The sequence below is a fragment of the Schistosoma haematobium genome, chromosome ZW, assembly GCF_000699445.3.
Source record: "Schistosoma haematobium chromosome ZW, whole genome shotgun sequence".
Classification (NCBI taxonomy): domain Eukaryota; kingdom Metazoa; phylum Platyhelminthes; class Trematoda; order Strigeidida; family Schistosomatidae; genus Schistosoma; species Schistosoma haematobium.
The window spans coordinates 13,600,913-13,619,635 of NC_067195.1; the positions used below are offsets into that span (position 1 = coordinate 13,600,913).

The window sequence follows — 18,723 nt, forward strand, 5'->3', positions numbered from 1 at the left end:
AATATCAGGTACAACGAAGGATAGAAATATCCTTTTATAGCTCTGTGTTAATAATAAGCGGAAAATTGTTTTAGCAATCACAGAGTGAGGTCGATAGTGTTTAGTCCATCAAATGTTTAGTCCTGTCTTTTTGGATTGTATATAACAAGCCAAAAGTTAACATTATGTCTTAATCCTGAAACAAACCTTAACCTGGTAGCAATAAATTTTACGGACGAACTAATTATATAGAGGCTAAATTTATTCATTCATTACTTACGCCTGTTACTCCCAATGGAGCATAGGCCGCAGACCAGCATTCTCCAACCCACTCTGTCTTCGGCCTTCTTTTCCAGTTCCATCCAATTATTGTTCATTTTTCTCATGTCTATTTCCATTTCTCGGCGTAATGTGTTCTTTGGTCTTCTTCTTTTCCTTTGGCCTTTAGGATTCCATGTGAGGGCTTGTCTTGTGACGCAGTTTGGTGCTTTCCCCTATGTGTATCCTATCCACTTCCAGCAATTCTTCCTGATTTCTTCCTCCGCTGGGATCTGGTTTGTTCTCTCCCACAGTACGTTGTGTGAGTTCCGGAAAGATCATCAACTCAGTGATGAAATACATCAAGCTGAAAGGTCCCAAATGGGACGAAACACACTTCCTGAATTCTATAACTAATTGCCATCTATCCCCGCCTATAACGCTCGTGACTGGATGGCAACATAGAGGCAATCCATGGAGAATGCACATATGTCAAAATGAACTGATCAGTCACAGTCCTAAAACATCAATAGGAAGATTCGAGCAATTAACGCAAATGAGTGAAACTGGATCATTTGAAGTTAGCTATTAACACCGTCATAAACCATCTCAGTGGTCTAAAGGTGACATGGCTCAGAATCGATCACAATGGCGTCGGTGTATACACTCCCTGTCTTCCCTTAAACTAAGAGATTAAAATCGCTTCATATCTTTCTTTCTACGAACCAATTCTTTCTTCTTGTATTATATCTCTATATGCAATCTTTCTCTTATATATTACCACCTTTGACATAACCACTGCTATGAATCCGGTGTTCATCTTGTTGTGATGATGCGGTATGGTAACCTGGACCGATGCACATATGTGCCTGGTCCTACATTGTAGCTGACTGACTGACTGACATTGTTGCTAATAGTGTCCGGCCGACGGATCCGAAGTATTTTGCGTAGATAACTGTTAATAAACACCTGTATCTTCTGGATGATGGCTTTCGTAGTTCTCCAGGTCTCCGCCCAATACAGTAGAACTGTCTTGACATTTGTATTGAAAATCCTGACCTTGATGTTGGTTGACAGTTGTTTTGAGTTCCAGATGTTCTTCAGTTGTAAATATGCTGCTCTTGCTTCTCCGACCTGCGCTTTCATATCTGCATCTGTTCATCAATGCTGCTGGCCAAATATGTAAAGGTTTTTACATCTTCCAAATCTTCTCTGTCAATTGTGACTGGATTGATGCATGCTTTGTTCATTCATATGGATCAAAATTATTTTTGTATTATGGCTGATATCAGTTCATGATGAAATACTTTAACCCTAATTCAAAACAATGTGATGATTCTCAAAACTCTGTTTGTATCCTTTTAAAGGTCGGAGAAGACTGACACTCTACATCCTTAAAACTTTAAATGTTGTTTTTCGACTTACAGGCATATTAACCTGTAGAAGAATTTAATAGGTTCATTGGTTGTTGAAAATCTGTTTACACTGTGGAATATTTTTTTATTTTATTTTCTATAAATTATCCATTTGTAAAAGATTTCCCCTGATTGGCTAGAAAAATGCTGAAAATTCGTCCTTGTTGTTCTAAAGTCGTCCCAACATGCTTCAGTAGATGAAATATTGATAATCATAAATGCTCAAATTCACCGTCACACAAGTACATATACAAAAGTTGGTGTGACAGTGCTCTTAGAACTATTTTTACAATTAACTCTAACTATCGACTTTAGAAAAGATTTATTCTTTTACATAAAAGAAATACAACTCCATACTAAACATTACGTAACCATCTTAGTTGAAAGACGATTGTCCAAGCATGGCACTCATCAGTAGTGCGCATCAGAACCGTTATCTACTTAAAGTTATTTGCAAACATGTGGTTATAAATTTTTCAAAATAGTCATAAGTGAATGTAGAAGTTACAAAATTTGTTGATAACACTTACTACGAGATGCATCCATACAATTCGGACTACTCCAAGATGGATCGCAATCTGTCCAAGGTAATCGGCTTGTAAAACTAGCGCATAAAAAGTACAAACAATGCGCTACAACAATTTGATAGTATACAACAAGTATCCATGATAAAATGACCATTGCATAACCAATGCCTGGAGGCAGAAAAGTGAAAAAATTTTCGAGACGTATTATTATTACTATTATTCATAACATAAATAAATAATGTAAAAAGCTGAGACCAGTGAAGCTAAACCATGTCAGGTTTGATTAAAGATGCAGAAGACAATTTCAGATGGTTGCAAAATCTTTTCGATTGAAGTTAAATTTGTGTACAGAGGTCTGGAGATTAGGCTTTTGCGCGTGAGATCGAAGGCCCAGGGTTTGATTCCCGATCGTGGTATCGTGGATGGGTGAGGAGTCTCATACTACGGAACAGTAGTTTCTGATGTTCGTCTAACTTTTATCGGTCCGTGATTTCAATGGAACGATACAATTGTTGCATCTTCGACTCACCGTAATGAACAGAGGAAAAGGCTTATTATGGTTTATTACTAAGTATCAAAATAAACTGTAACTCTTTTTATAATTTAAAAACATTTAAGACCGATTAAAAATATTATATCAATTAACTCAAGAGCTAATACAAAATTGTTGATCATCTGAATACTTCTTTAAAGCCAATCTAAACTGACCTTTTACTCCGACCGCACTCCAATATATTCAATAGTATGACTTTGCCTATAAACCTTGGGTTTACTGTCTTTCCTGTTCTCGCCCATAAACTGCTCTGCCTGGGGCGATAGGGCTTAAGGAAATGAGTGTTTCAGACATTATAGCTCGATTGAACCATCATAACAGGCAAACTCGACCACTATATCAAGGTAGCAGTTAAGGTAAATTAAGAGTGATCACACTTATAGAAAAAGAGGCTGTTTCGTAAAGATACATTTCCTCAATACCAAACAAGAATTACGTAAGGTATTTTTAATCATATACATGAAGGAGAAATATGTAAATTTAAAACAAAGCTCATCTTCTTAATGGTCGCACAGTCTCTGCATTAGAAGTCTTCAGAAATTTGTTAAATAAGTGAGAACCATATAACATTTCAGTAACTACAGTCAGTGATGAGCATTTAATTTCTGAAGATAAATGGGAAATGAAGTTGAATTATGCATAATAGAAACGCATTTCTGGAATAGACAAATCTAAAAAGACTATCATGAAAGTCCGTGAGTGAAACCATCTTAATCATAATACTTCAATTTATACGAATATAAGAACTTAGCAACAAAATGATGATTTATTAAATAATAAAAATTTCTTACATTAAATTCCAAAACCACTCACCTTTAAATAATGGACTAATATTCCAAACTGATATAGGACCCAAACTTGCAAATTGACCAAATGCGAATTCAAGAAAAAATAACGGAAGCCCAAGTAATATCAACATCAAACAATAGGGGATGAGAAATGCACCTACCATTAAAATTATATAAATTAAAAAATAATAAATTGAATTATCACTGAGAATTCTGTATCTTTTGTTAAGCTAAACTGATGTAATCAATCCATACTGAATGATAAAACCATCATAAATGAATTCGATAAAACTGTTGTAAAATGATGAATTGATAACAAGGAACATGAACGAAAGGTGTAATTTCTTAGGCTAAAATTTCTAAATGAAACTCAAAAAATGACGTGAATACTACACAATTTCCTTTAATGGAATAAAAATGAAATGGAACTGATTCCATTATTTAGAAATAAACTGAAATAGATGAATTTCCCCAAATTATTTACGAGTTCATATAAAAATGCTTACTGACTTGCATATAACACGAAGAAGTCTTATAATTTAAATCATCATCTTGACCGTATATTGTGAGTACGAATCTAATAAATAAAAAGTAACCGTCACTTTTGAATGAAGCTTGTATAAAAAGATAATTGATTTACTGACTAAATATTTTTGGGCTTAAATTTAGTTGTAATTCCTACAAAATGAAAACAGTATATCAACCAATAACTACAATAAATAGAACGATAAAGAAATATATAACTGTCGTGTGTACAGTAACTAAAAGTATGATGAAACACGTATGTTTAATGTAATGTTATACCGTGGTGTGGGTTACTTACATCCACATAAGTAGTATATAACAGTGGTCAGGCATAGAATGTATTTCAGTAGAGGATCGATAAAGAAAGAATGGGAATGGAACGCAATTGGTATGGAAATGCATGAACAATCAAATCTGAGGCAATAGACTGATATTCGCTAAAGGAACAGTGAAGTTTGAAACGGTGGATTTATATTTTACAAATTAACTATTTGCCATATGGTTCTCAGATTTTAATGAGATGCTCTGTAATTCCGTTGTCTACACCCATGTTCTTGTTCATTACAATACAACATGGATGTAAAGTGCAGTCGATATACAAACAATTATGAACAAATCTATGACTTATATTAACTAGCAAATTATTTGCCTACATAGCACACATCTCAAAGATTGATATCAAATGATTTCTAAGCCTGATGGTTCATATATACACCGCAATAAATAAAAAAATTAAACATTTACCGTACAGAGTAAAGGCTAATTGCAAATCACATATTCCCATTGTTTGAAATATGCCCAGTAATTTAATTCAGTAAGTGAATTTCAGTATTCACGTTCATATTGTGACTCAAGTCCAGTTCCTTTCGCTTTAAAGAATTATCTCCTGAGTGGACCTAGATACTAACTAGCTCGGCGAGTGTAATAGTAATAGTAAGTTTGTAATTTCTGGGGCCAAAAGTATCATGAAGCGCACGTCCTGGATCCCATTGCTAGACACATAACGAATACGGTAAAATATTAAGGCGATAGGCCAACTCCTGTTCAAGAGATTTGAACATGGAATTCGCGTATTAGATTAGAAACCGATCGTGATGAATAACAAACCCATAATAATACAAATGAACAGCGATCATCTAGTTTAATCTATTGCACTAATACATCACATGATTTTGATAAAAATCATCCCACTTCTAAAAAGTGACCAAAATAGAATGGTCGAAATCAACTTTTGTACGGAAACGAGACAAGATCATGAAAGTCGGTGCACCTAAAATAAGCTAATTACGTCGATAAAGATTTTGTTTCATGCACTTTGCAGCGACCAGCTACATTAAAACGAAATGTTTGTAAAGTTCCAGTCAATCCTTGGACTAATAAGAACCCAAAAATGCACAGCTAACAAGGGTTCGATAAAATGTTCGAGGTTGCATGAAATGAGGCCGCTACAAAATCCAGGATTTGAAGACCGACCAAAATTTATAGCATATTCATAAACACAATTTAAAAATAGGTAAACATCAAGCGATAATAGGCATGTCGTAAAATCCAAGCTAACTATCGATAGGTAACTTTTGATTACTAATCATCATACAAAACATTTAAAGATGAACATGCTGGTAAGTAACTATTCGATTGTTGGACAGCATACTAGCCCGCACATCATCTTTTCCCTAATCCTATCCACTAAACACTCTCAGAATCATGAGATCAGTACGAAATTTACTTAGGTGAAAGATTTATTTGTTTATGACAGAAAATAACTAACCTCCACCGTTTTTATGACATAAATACGGAAAACGCCATACATTCCCAAGACCTACAGCATAACCAATACACGTCATAACGAATTCCAGTTTCCCATTCCAACCACCACGTGCTTGTTGTTTTTCTGAATCATATCTTACATCCACTTCATCTCCTTTTTCATCTTTTACAGTGATCTTACACTGTAATACAAAAACGGAAAGAAAGAAGTTTGAGTATATATAGCACTAGACGGTATAGATAATCAGAAACTAGAAAAACACTACCTCATTCCAAGGTCAAACATTTAGCTCAAGTACTGTAAGTTTCTAAACAGGAACATGACTTAATAATATAATTGATATGAGATCTCGGTATGATATTATACTAAGTTTAATTAATGGAAGCTGTCCGGTAGTATTTACTTTTTTGTTGTAATTAGTACATGCTGCCTGTAATGTAAAATGTAAAAATACGTAAATAGTTGGCAACAATCTATGTTCATTATTGCTTATTCATATATCAGGAGTGATTTATGACAATGAATATAGAAATACTTACTTTGAACAAGTGTCCAGATAAATGAATTAGTGGTTGATTCATACAAAGAAGTATGACAGAGACTTAGGACGGTACGTTATTTAGATTTATTAGCGAAGGATGATTATAACAGAAATATACGAACTGAAATTAACACATCTTAAAATTAAAGCATAATTTTCTGGCAATAAAATGTTGTAGGCATCATGAATAGATTACAACTTTTGTTCCCAAATGTTCATATAATTCCTAAGAACAAATCTAGCCAAGATACTCTAATTATTGCTAGATTTTTATGATGAAGCATTTTTGTAAATTAGCTGATTATATTCTTTGATGAATATGAGAAAGGCATCCTCTATGCAGTGAGATTCCTCAACAAACACTGTACAAAAGTATGTAGACATATCATTTTTTGTAAACTTTTTCTGTTGAATATAGTAAACCATGTCCATAGGCAGGAGAAAACGTCACTTCGCACTTACCACTTCACCTGAATTTTCATCAGTCAGCATCAATGTAGGAACATGATTCTTAGTTCTATTAACTTCCTGAGGATTAGACGCGTTTTCGCTGTTCATCAACACGTCTAGACTGCGCGACTCAAAAGTCAACCAACTGCGAGCAGGGAAATACTGACAAAGTAATTCTCGTCACATTTGAATGACTTTTATATGGCTCTAAAAATGATGTTCTATGAAGTTCAACATCCGATCAATTTTTTTAATAAAACACCAGATGGTTAACCAATCAGAATTTAGCATTGCGACATGCACATGAATTTTTACAACCAATAAGAACATCATTTAATTTATCCAATAATATACTTCCTACTGTTATAACACTGATACTTTGATTTGCCACATATTTCATGAGCACCGTGAATTCGTGCTTCGTCCATTCAGCTAAACGGGATACAGTAGAAAAGTGCCAACACAAAGAATCATTTGACAACTATGTACGCAACAGCGTTATGATAGTATGAATTATAACTAGCAGTAATCGATGAGCCTGAAGACAAATACTACAGTTTTAATATTTGTATTGATGCACAATGTTTTGTATGAATGTAGGTATACTGTATAGGCATAGAAGCTACTTTCATGTGGAGTTGCCAACTTCAATCCACATGGGATTGTATTGAAGGATTATCACTTCATAATTTCTGGATGTTAATTAGGAACGCTATTTACTTGATATCCTAAAGAAGTCGGGTGATAACACTGTATCACCAAACAAGTAATGTAGCAGAAAGTATGGTTGGAGAATTATTCAGGATTAGTTTACTGATTGCCAAGTTATTTCTCGTTTTATTGACCGTAAGTGGGTGGTTTCACTTTATGTAACTATCTTGAAAAATAACCTAATCTCGTAGATAGCGGAATTTAAGTGGTATGGTACACGACAATGATATAAGAAACGGAACTTGAACAAATATATCAATTATTTACTGACAAATCACTGCATAAAAACCTTATTTAACTTTGTGATCGAGAAATCCATGGATTCATTCAATAGATTGGGAGGAATGAATAGTGGATCACCACTACTGATCGACACGTTTTACGCTACGCAAAAATACATAATACTCTGTTAAGGAAAGTTTTAGTTTTATTCAATTAACACATTTACAGTCACTTGCCTCTTAATATATGCCATTATTCAACAGTTGAGTTGTTTACTTAAGTCGCCAACTTATTTTGTGTAAGTGTAAAATAAGCTTAAGAATTAATCCATAACGGAGTGCATTTAATTATGTGGAGAAATAGTCCTGAAAAATGAAGGTTAATTCAAGGTGCAATGAATTACACGAGTGAAGAGACTGAGATTAATGAATACAAAATAAATAACTTTTGGTTTTTACAAATGAATGATAATTTTGTTATGTTCAACAATTAACTTTACTTGAAATATAACAATCATGATACTTCGTTACATCCAATCAGAAAAAAATGCATAACACATCACTGTTACATAAACTACGTAGTTAAAAGACTATTGAATTAATCAAACAATGAACATACATTTTGGTCAACTGTTTACATAGAAGAGTGATCAACTGAAGATTTTAGTTACAATAATGAAAAATGGATTGAATAGCATAACATCAGTCGGCTTTGCATTTTTATAAATGAAATCAAAAGATTTCATTAGGTATAAGTATGCTTTAGGCAATGAGAAATCGAGTTAAATATATTGATTTCACATGTGTATACCTCTTCAGTTTATTCCAGATGTTTCTATCGTTTTCTATTTCCTGTTTGGATTTTCAGTGTATATTAAACAATTGGTAAATTGGATTTATTGATCAATCTATTTTGAACAGTTATCATATCCTTATTTAGTAATATGGATTAGTCCAATGGTTAAGTACCTTATTTGTTTTTTGTAAACAGTAATAAGATTAAAAAAAAGATGGATTTCGGTCATCATTAACATCAAGGATACGAGGATTGTCCTATTTGGAACAAGTCATTTAGATCGCAGTATTGATGTTCACTGCGCACAGAATCCACATATGCTGACTAAGACCCTTTAAAACTGAACCAAGTATACTAACAACTGGATACCTCAAATCATTACAAATAAAAGTGAAATATATACGAGCTCTTTATTCTTTTATTTAACATTTCACATATAATTTGTAGAGCTATTAATCTAAACCAAGTACACTGATTTTATAGTCAATACAATGAAAAACGTTCAGCGATATTAGCAATACTTCGCAAGATCATGAGATATCAAAAGAAAAGCTTACATGAAGACTGGTGACATATGAAACAATTTTAATGAGTACATTTAAATACATACCAATAATTATATTACCCTCTGGTAAATAGAAGGTCAGGGCGCACTTATTTAACTAGAAGTCCAATTGTTAATTACATAGTCAAGGAGACAAATATGTCAGAACCATTAACAGTTCAATGTTTTGAGTACTGATGGTTCATTTTCGCTGTAATTTTGATGCAGCTCCTTATGATCTTTTGAGAAATTATAGATGACTACGAAAAGACACTGTAGTTACATAGATGAACTGATTTACTGAATTTGTCTTTACATAACAGATTGAAGAACCAATACTTGATTTTGATTTACTAATAGCGCTGAAAAATTACTTCAGGTCACGTTTTTTACTTTATCCTTAAAAGTAGCTGTTTTTATTATAAAACGCAATAGGACAGCAATATTTTGACTCTAGCGGAATAGCTCCATCATTTGAATGTATTTAGGTAAAGTTAACATAATTCACTGAGGATTGATTGTAGGGACATTCAAAATAGACAGCCGTATACTAAAAATTCATTCATTTGAAGAATGAAGGAAACTGGCATGCCTGACAAATATTTTACGTTAAAATCTGTAGATAATGGAAGAAAAAAAGTGAAAATAGTAAGTGAATGAACATATGTTTAAGGTAAACTAACTTCACCGGTTGAGGTAGTAGAATATTTTTCTTTATACAAAATATACAGTTTTCGTTCAGAAAACATAACTAATCGACTTCCTTACTCTCTACATCAACAAATTCGCTCAAACAGCAGAATTCTTTGAACAGAATCAAAGACATAAACATAGCCTAGAGATGTACATTGAAAGTATTTAACTAAATTTTCTAAACTGAACATTATATTTATGATGCAAGACAATCTACAAAAGTAAAGCTTTATGGGTGTATACAATCATTTGATGAATTTTCAAGTGCCGAAACTGATTGCTTTTGATATTTATTACAGTCAAATTAAATTGATATGTATTCAATGACATTCAACCAGTGATGTGTTTAATCCAAATAAATAAATTAAAAGATTTCGTGATAAACATTGTAATGTACGGCTATGTTAAGCCGATATGAAATGTGAATAAAGATTATTTAAGAAATTAACACACTTTGTCTGCACCTATTGTATGTTCCGCAGCTCAAGCTGGTTCTAGACAGTCTTCTATAACTTATCTTCTTATCTTACATGTATTGTGAACTGGCCGCGCTTTTGGCTTCCTGAGACTCTTGTCTTTGGCTGCATTTTGTAGTGACTTTCATGGGACTTACTTACTTACTTACTTACGCCTGTTACTCCCAATGGAGCATAGGCCGCAGACCAGCATTCTCCAACCCACTCTGTCTTCGGCCTTCTTTTCCAGTTCCATCCAATTATTGTTCATTTTTCTCATGTCTATTTCCATTTCTCGGCGTAATGTGTTCTTTGGTCTTCTTCTTTTCCTTTGGCCTTTAGGATTCCATGTGAGGGCTTGTCTTGTGACGCAGTTTGGTGCTTTCCCCTATGTGTGTCCTATCCACTTCCAGCAATTCTTCCTGATTTCTTCCTCCACTGGGATCTGGTTTGTTCTCTCCCACAGTTGGTTGTTGCTAATAGTGTCCGGCCGACGGATCCGAAGTATTTTGCGTAGATAACTGTTAATAAACACCTGTATCTTCTGGATGATGGCTTTCGTAGTTCTCCAGGTCTCCGCCCAATACAGTAGAACTGTCTTGACATTTGTATTGAAAATCCTGACCTTGATGTTGGTTGACAGTTGTTTTGAGTTCCAGATGTTCTTCAGTTGTAAATATGCTGCTCTTGCTTTACCGATCCGCGCTTTCATATCTACATCAGATCCACCATGTTCATCAATGATGCTGGCCAGATATGTAAAGGTTTTTACATCTTCCAAATCTTCTCTGTCAATTGTGACTGGATTGGTGCATGCTGTGTTGTATCGGAGAATCTTGCTTTTCCCTTTGTGTATATTAAGACTTACTACTGCTGAGGCTGCTACCAAACTGGTCGTTTTCTCCTTCATTTGTTGTTGCGTTTGGGATAGAAGGGCCAGATCATCTGCGAAATGTGGATCGTCCAACTGCATCCTAGATGTCCATTGTATCCCGTGTTTTCTTTCAGATGTTGACGTCTCCATGATCCAGTCGATCACCAGGAGAAAGAGAAAGGGTGAGAGTAAGCAACCTTGCCTGACACCGGTCTTTACCTCAAACGAGTCTGTCAATTGTCCTCCATGCACAATTTTGCAGTTTAATCCATCATAGGAATTCTGTATGATGGTGACTATCTTCTGAGACACGCCGTAGTATCGAAGAAGTTTCCATAGTGTTGTTCTGTCCACGCCATCAAATGCTTTCTCATAGTCAATGAAGTTGATGTAGAGTGATGAATTCCATTCAATTGATTGTTCCACAATGATCCACAGAGTTGCGATTTGGTCTGTACACGATCTATCCTTACGGAATCCTGCCTGTTGGTCACGAAGTTGGGCGTCTACGCAGTCCTTCATCCTGTTTAACAATATCCTGTTGAAGACTTTTCCCGGTATTGAGAGAAGAGTGATGCCCATGTAGTTATCACACTTGCTGAGATCGCCTTTCTTTGGTATTATGACCAGAAGTCCTTCTTTCCAGTCTGTTAGTACTTGTTCCTCATCCCAAATCTTATTGAAGAGAATGTGGAGTATCCTTGCAGTTACCGCTACGTCTGCTTTTAGTTCCTCTGCTGGGATGCTGTCTGGTCATGCTGCTTTGCCACTCTTGATTTGTCTGATGGCCATGCTGATTTCTTCAATTGTTGGTGGGCCGACATCGATCGGGAGGTCCGTGGGTGCTGCTTCGATGTTGGGTGGGTTCAGTGGAGCTGGTCGATTCAAGAGTTCATTGAAGTGTCCTACCCACCCAGTGTTGGTGATTACCTCGCCTTCCTTGTTTTTCACTGGTCGTTCTGGTTTGCGGCGATTTCCAGAGAGTTTCTTTGTTATGTCATACAGTTGTCTCATGTTTCCTTCACTTACAGCCCTTTCCGCCGCCATTGCTAAACCTTCCACATATTTACGTTTGTCGGTTCTGATGCTCCTCTTCACTTGCTTGTTGACTTCTGTGTATTCATCTTGTACCTTGGCTTTTTCTGCTCTTGTTCGACTGGTATTGATTGCCGCCTTCTTGTTTCTCCTTTCTTGAATCTTATCCAGTGTATCAACAGTGATCCATTCCTTGTGATGGTGCTTCTTGTGGCCCAGAACCTCGTGGTATGTTGAATTGATTGCTTCTTTGGTCCCCTTCCAGTTACTCTCCATAGTAGTTCCTTCTCCATTGAGTAGATCATGAAAGGCCTGAAACTTGTTGCTGAGGACTATCTTGAATTTGTTGAGTTTGTCAGTATCCTGAGGAAAAGCCGTATTGAACTTTTGTGATATTGTCCGCCCCGTTGTCCAGTACTTCTTGAGTTTCAATTTCATCTTGGCGACCAGAAAGTGATAATCTAATGCTGTATCAGCCTTTCTCTTGGTTCTCACATCCTCCATTGTTTTCCTGGACTTCTTATTGATGCAGATATGGTCGATTTGGTTCTGTGTAGTATGGCCCAGTGAAGATCATATGGCTTTGTGTATGCGTTTATGTGGGAATATGGTGCCGCCTATGACCAGTTTATTGAAAGCACATAGGTTTGCAAATCTCCCACCATTTTCGTTCCTTTCTCCCAGTCCGTGTCGTCCCATGGTGTCTTCATATCCGGTGTTGTCCGTTCCAACCTTGGCATTGAAATCTTCCATCAGAATGGTCAGGTCCTTTGTTGGGCACTTCTCGACGATTGACTGCGGCAATCTCATGAGTAGCGTCCTTTGCAATAAGACTAAGTAATCAGTATTTCATGTGGAGCTTGCAAGCGTCACGAAGCCTTGTGGACTTATCAGTTACGAACAGAAATGAATAATCTAAAGCACTAAATATTTGACATTGTTGATGGTGTTGGGGTTGCTAGATCTCTAGAACTCACATGATAAATGTCTTATTTTGTAATTTTATTTTGAAAATTTTAATTTCTCGTTTTCGCTCATTTTCACGTTCATATCGTATTTCCTATTTGAGAGGACCTTAAATATCTGGTTCGTTGTCTCTTTTAATATGCTGTTTTGTAACCTTCCCCAAGGACATTTTCATGCTGTATAAATACGCTTCAGTTGTGCTTGTTGTTGTTCGTGCTTGTGGCTGCTTGTGGAATATATTTCTCTCTCATCGGAATAGTTAGCTGATTTGGTCATTGTGTCACTGAGTCTTTGTTCCGCTCGTAGATTTCGGTGAACTCGTAGTCTCTTCAAACACAGCATGTGGTTAATTCACCTGTTTTGAATTTAAAGCATTATGTACAGAAGTTTCACGTTTTCATATTATTTAAACAAGAGGAACTTAGAAAGAATGGAGTTGGGTTAAAAAAGCCTATGATACGAAAGTTTATTGGTTTAATGTGATCTCTTTTATACTTTTTTGACATTGGATTCGTCATTATCTAAATAAAACCAATAATTACAATTTGATGAGTACTACGTTTAATTAATTAAACTTTCTAGCCCTCTTAAACTACTTTATAGGTTCGAATTTAGTTCAGTCTAATTCAATTTTGTCATCGAGAAGAATTATAAGCACTGATATTATGAAAGTGCAACTCACTACTCGTACACGATTTCGGATAAGGTAAACAAATTAATATTTAATTCATCTTTGTATTGGTTGCTTGGATGTTCCCATTGATATTTAGGACTGGAATTGATAAGTCACTTATCGGCATACGTAAATCCCGTGCGGATTACAAGTAGTATAAGCTAAGATGATGGTGGCGCGAACGTTTAACCTGTAGACAACGTGACTGGTTTATGACGGTGTTAATGTCTAACTTCAACCACGAAATTGATCCACCATTGTCTTCAGTAAGCTGTTGCCTCACAAGAAGCCTACAAAAATGAGACGATTAATACAGTGGTGTTTTTCTAATTCTAATATCAGTTTCTCATGTGGAAAAGGGAAACAATCAAACTTTTGTCGTATCCACAGTTAATTGTATCAATTCCCTGTAATTAGGTGTGAGGAAGAAAGTAGAAATATACGGGAAATCAAACTAATGTACGCAGAATACTTAGCTTAAAATTTATTAGGAAGTTGAGAAGTGTAAGTACTGAGATACTAAACCCTTAATATTTCAGTAGCTACATATTTAATAAAAAAAGACTTCGTAATTTGTATACATATATGAACTGAATGCTGATAATTAAGATCTTAGAAAATAACTAGGAATATCAAAGCACCTTTCAGTGAAGTGAATATTAGGTGATATACGAATATTCGTCAATATTAAAACGAACAGATTGACAAAAACTGGGCACAGAGTTCAACATTGATTTCGATCATTACCCTGAAGTCCAGCCAAGTGCTCTGGACGAAACGTTGGAATTATTTGAATTACAATCGCCGAGATTATTTCAAATATAATTTTCACATATAATGATTAACTCATATGTTCCCAGGTTTTTAATAAGTACTGGCATCTGTAGTACAGAACGACTACTGATCGGTAATTATTCAATAACATATGCTGATGATACTTAGGAACGGTTTTCCAGCTTCACTGAGAAAATTGATCTATAGACATGGTAATGGAATATAGCCAAGATATACAATATTTTCAGAGATTTTGTCCTTCAGTGGGTTTTCCGACTGACTACTCAAGGTTACTGTTATGACTTTATGTCCGGCTTTTTATCACGTGATTTATCCACCAATCAAAATATGACTTATACAATCTTAGCACTGTGCCAAAACCAACGGCAATCGACCGGTATGGGCAGTCTAGCGTCCTTATTGGTCCCATGTTCACCTAGCCCGTCCACTTGAGTCCAGAACACCAATACCAACTTCCACTATGCGAATCATTTATTTCAGACATACTGAGTTCATATATCAACCATACAGACCGCAGCGCACCATAAAATAGGAAATAACATTTGTACACAATAGAGCGGAAAGTGGCTGTAGACGTGGGAGGCAGTAGTCAATAAACTGAACATAGCTTAAGAAAAATAAATCATACAATAATAAATTATAGGTCAAAATAAAGCTTATAACAAGGGGAATATAAATATACATAATCTAATTGTTGAATAATTATACCATAAGAATATATAGATAATATTAGTCAATTAATATGTCTCAGAAGTTACTCGTGATTTAATCTTCGCTCGGATATAACAGTTACACGCACTTTAACAGAGTGTGGTTTCGATATTTTGATGCTCAGAAGAGATGCTTACGTTGGCCACCAAGAACGTTATTTACTTGTGATATTATTAGGTCAACTGCTAAGGGAATGAAAGCATACACGTCAAGGTGAATCATAGTGTTTGGTACAATATATGTTTCATTGAACAGAATGCATTGTAATAATTTCTAATTGGGTAACGGGTGATGACCTTGTCAAACATCAACTTGTTTCGTAGTGTTTTTATGATTGAAGTCACATGATGAATCACAAAACAATTTTTTAGACCAATGTCCAGCAAGTAGTTCAATTAGACCCGATTTGTTACATTTGTCGTAATATAGATAGGGTGAAATTTCAAACTTTCAGGATGGAACGTTAATTCCATTGACTGTGATTACAGGATGTCTCGTATGTAATACCCTGCAGTAGAAAGATGCGTTTTCCCCAAGAGATAACTAAACGGTTTCCAACTTTTTCTGTATGACAGTACTATGGTCATCATATTAACCCCGACATTTCTACTTTGTAATCCTTTCTCTGTATGACAATTCCGTGCAGATATTTTGGTGAATTCTACTTATACTGATATAATTAGTACGTAGCAGCAGTCGGAAGTGAAATGCTTGCCAGCAGAAGATTGAGAAGATTGGATTGAAGATAACAAGACGGGAAATACAGAGCTTTTGGAATAAAAACAAAAGGAATCCGTGACCAGTGGAGTTCAGTCCGTATTGGGTGTCGGATAGTTACTCACCAAAGACAATGGAAGATGGTTCCACAATGTCATGTATTGACTGATGTTAGGTATTAATACAGTTGGATGCCGACTCAATGGTCTAGATGTTAGGTGATCATATTCGAAAATGAATGTTCTGAGTTTATCGGAATGAGGACTGCTGAGGAGTCGGATAGCAGGACGAAGCAGACGTCCAGCGCTACCAGGTTTTCAGTGGTGTTCTTAATCCTAATGATACTGATAGATTTGTTATGTTACTGGAAATACGCTCTTGTGATATCAAAAATACTATACCGCTGCAAAAAGTATAAGCCAAAAGCGTATTTGTGAATTATTAATAGCCATTTTAATATACCAGTATAGATTTAATTAATTTTATTATTGAACTAACTTATTATTGCATTGTGTTTCTTGCATGCAACCAGAGTGTCGTAATTAAATGGTTGAGTAACATAATCCAATTCGTCTGAATTCTGTTGTAATAAATTGACGGTTCGAAAATTAGTTGATAGCGAATTCGCAAGTATTCTGTGATTTGTCCAACTCAATACGATCCATGCTACCTGTTATATCCCGATAAGAATTATGGATGGTAATTCTTGGGATCCATTTATGGACCAAAACTATGAGTATATTTTTATCGTATGATTGTTATGTAATTAAACTGCTCATATTCATGTCCCTGTTATTATGAGTTTTATTTTGACCTATGAATTATTATACGATTTACCATTCCTGAGTTATGGCTTGTCTATTAATTACTATCTCCCTCATTCACAGCCACTTTTGGCCAAATATTGTACAAACGTTATTTTCTATTTTATGGTACGTTGCGGTCGCTTTGATTGGTATATAAACCCCGTATGTTTGAAATAAATTATTCATATTTCAGAGGCTGAGATTGGTATTCTGGGCTTAACTGGCTGGGCTAGACAGGAAGCGAGACCAATCAAGACTCTAGGCTGCTCGCACGTGTTTTATGCATCACTGGTTCGATCGATAATTCGCTGCTCTCGGATTGGCTGTGTCGTCGCGTTATCCAATGACGAATAATATTGTCCGACCGGCCATTTTTTTTTTAAAAAAATTTTCCACCCCCAAATTACAATATTTTTCATCCCGTGTTTCGTCCAATGAAATGGCTAGTTTCAAAACTTAGATTTAATTGGTTAGTTATGTCTTGAAAATTGTTATAAATTATCAGTACTTGTCGACGAAGCACAATTTCAATCGTCATTATGGAGCAGGGTAACGTGCTGAGTACAAGCGCTGGTGTTTCTCACGTAACGGAAATGGAGGAAGTCTTTTTGACTACCTTGTTTCTGGTTGCGTTTCCATCGGTTGAAGCGTTAAAGACCACTATCACAAATTTTGAAAGATCGACTTACAGTCATTATGTGAGAGAGTCGCATATTGGCAGAGATCAAAAATCGTACATTAAATTTGTGTGTTGGCGAAATGGGCGTATAAGATCTCGCGGTTCGTCACAACGTATTGGACGGAGGAGGTAATTTGGTAAATTGTTTTATAATTTTTTTAACGAAGGGCTTCTATGAACACCCAATGTCCGGCCTTTATGTTTTGTAAGATTATAGACGGCTATTGGACTGTTGTACGTGGGAATGTACATCACAATCACGAGTGCAATTCCCTGAGGTACCAAGGTAATTCATGGGTGCGCAGGTTAACGGATGGGGAGTTTGAAACTGTGAGACCGCTGCTGATTTCCGGTACCGCTGCATTCCACATAAAGAATTTTGCTTACCAATCTTATGGGAAATGTCTGACCGACCAAGATGTCTGTAATATGCGGTACAAAGTGTTCTCACACGCGAACCTTCCTGGTACGGAATTTGCCAATTCATAATGTACACTATAGGTGATTACGGGAAATTGAAAGCTCACATAACATCCTTGGGTGGGCTTTGCGAATACGAATTGGACGATGAGAACTGTCTATCGTATTTCTTCTTCATGACTGCTGAGCAAGTGAATTTGGCCGGTCACTTTTGTGACGTAATTGGTTTTGACGGGACGTACAAAACGAATAACGAGAACGTCCATTTATATCAAGTCGTTGCCCTGGATATGAATTTTAAGGCAATACCCATGTGCATTACCTTTTAAGTCGCGAAACGTCAACATTCATTTCTGCATTCCTGCGTTTTTTCCAACGGTGTACCAACAGTCGACAGCTGGTAGGCATTGTGACCGATGATTCACCTGCAATTGCTGCTGCTATTACGCAGGTGTATCCGGATGCACACCATATTCTGTGTCGCGTACACCTTGTTCGAAATGTGATAAAGAGGGTAAGTGTTTCGTTCATTAACATTAACCCAGTAACCGTTATTGTAGAGGGTGCGATCAGAAATTGTACAACTGTTCTTTCGCCTCATGTTCACTCGAACGGTTGAAAGGTAAATCAAAATCATGCAACGAGGAACTGTTGATTTGGATGAAACGCTCAGTAACGATGAGGAGGAAGTAATTTCTATTAACTCCGAAGAATTAACTGAACGGGACATAGAAAATGAAGAAGAGGATGACGAGAATCGACTCTGCGACATCTGTAATCTTGCGCAGCCTCCGTGTGAAACCGGTGATGCGGTTGGTTGGGT

The 18,723-nt window shown here is 35.9% G+C and overlaps 1 protein-coding gene across 2 annotated transcripts in view; it reads right to left on the minus strand.

Moving 5' to 3' along the window:
• Positions 1 to 9,180, minus strand: part of SLC6A5_1 (Sodium- and chloride-dependent glycine transporter 2) — a 31,902-nt gene extending 22,722 nt beyond the window's left edge. The window contains exons 1-5 of one of the 2 annotated variants that reach the window (XM_051210455.1): positions 9,143 to 9,180; positions 6,817 to 8,102; positions 5,814 to 5,994; positions 3,546 to 3,677; positions 2,183 to 2,347 (exon numbers count right to left, since the gene is read on the minus strand). Coding sequence is in view for 1 of the 2 variants with exons in the window: in XM_051210457.1 (XP_051070451.1) it covers positions 2,183 to 2,347; positions 3,546 to 3,677; positions 5,814 to 5,994; positions 6,817 to 6,912 (574 nt within the window). In the remaining variant the exon portion in view is untranslated. Of the gene's footprint in view, positions 1 to 2,182; positions 2,348 to 3,545; positions 3,678 to 5,813; positions 5,995 to 6,816; positions 8,103 to 9,089 lie in introns of both variants that reach the window. The other variant, XM_051210457.1, reaches the window with a different exon arrangement.
• Positions 9,181 to 18,723: the final 9,543 nt, after the last annotated feature.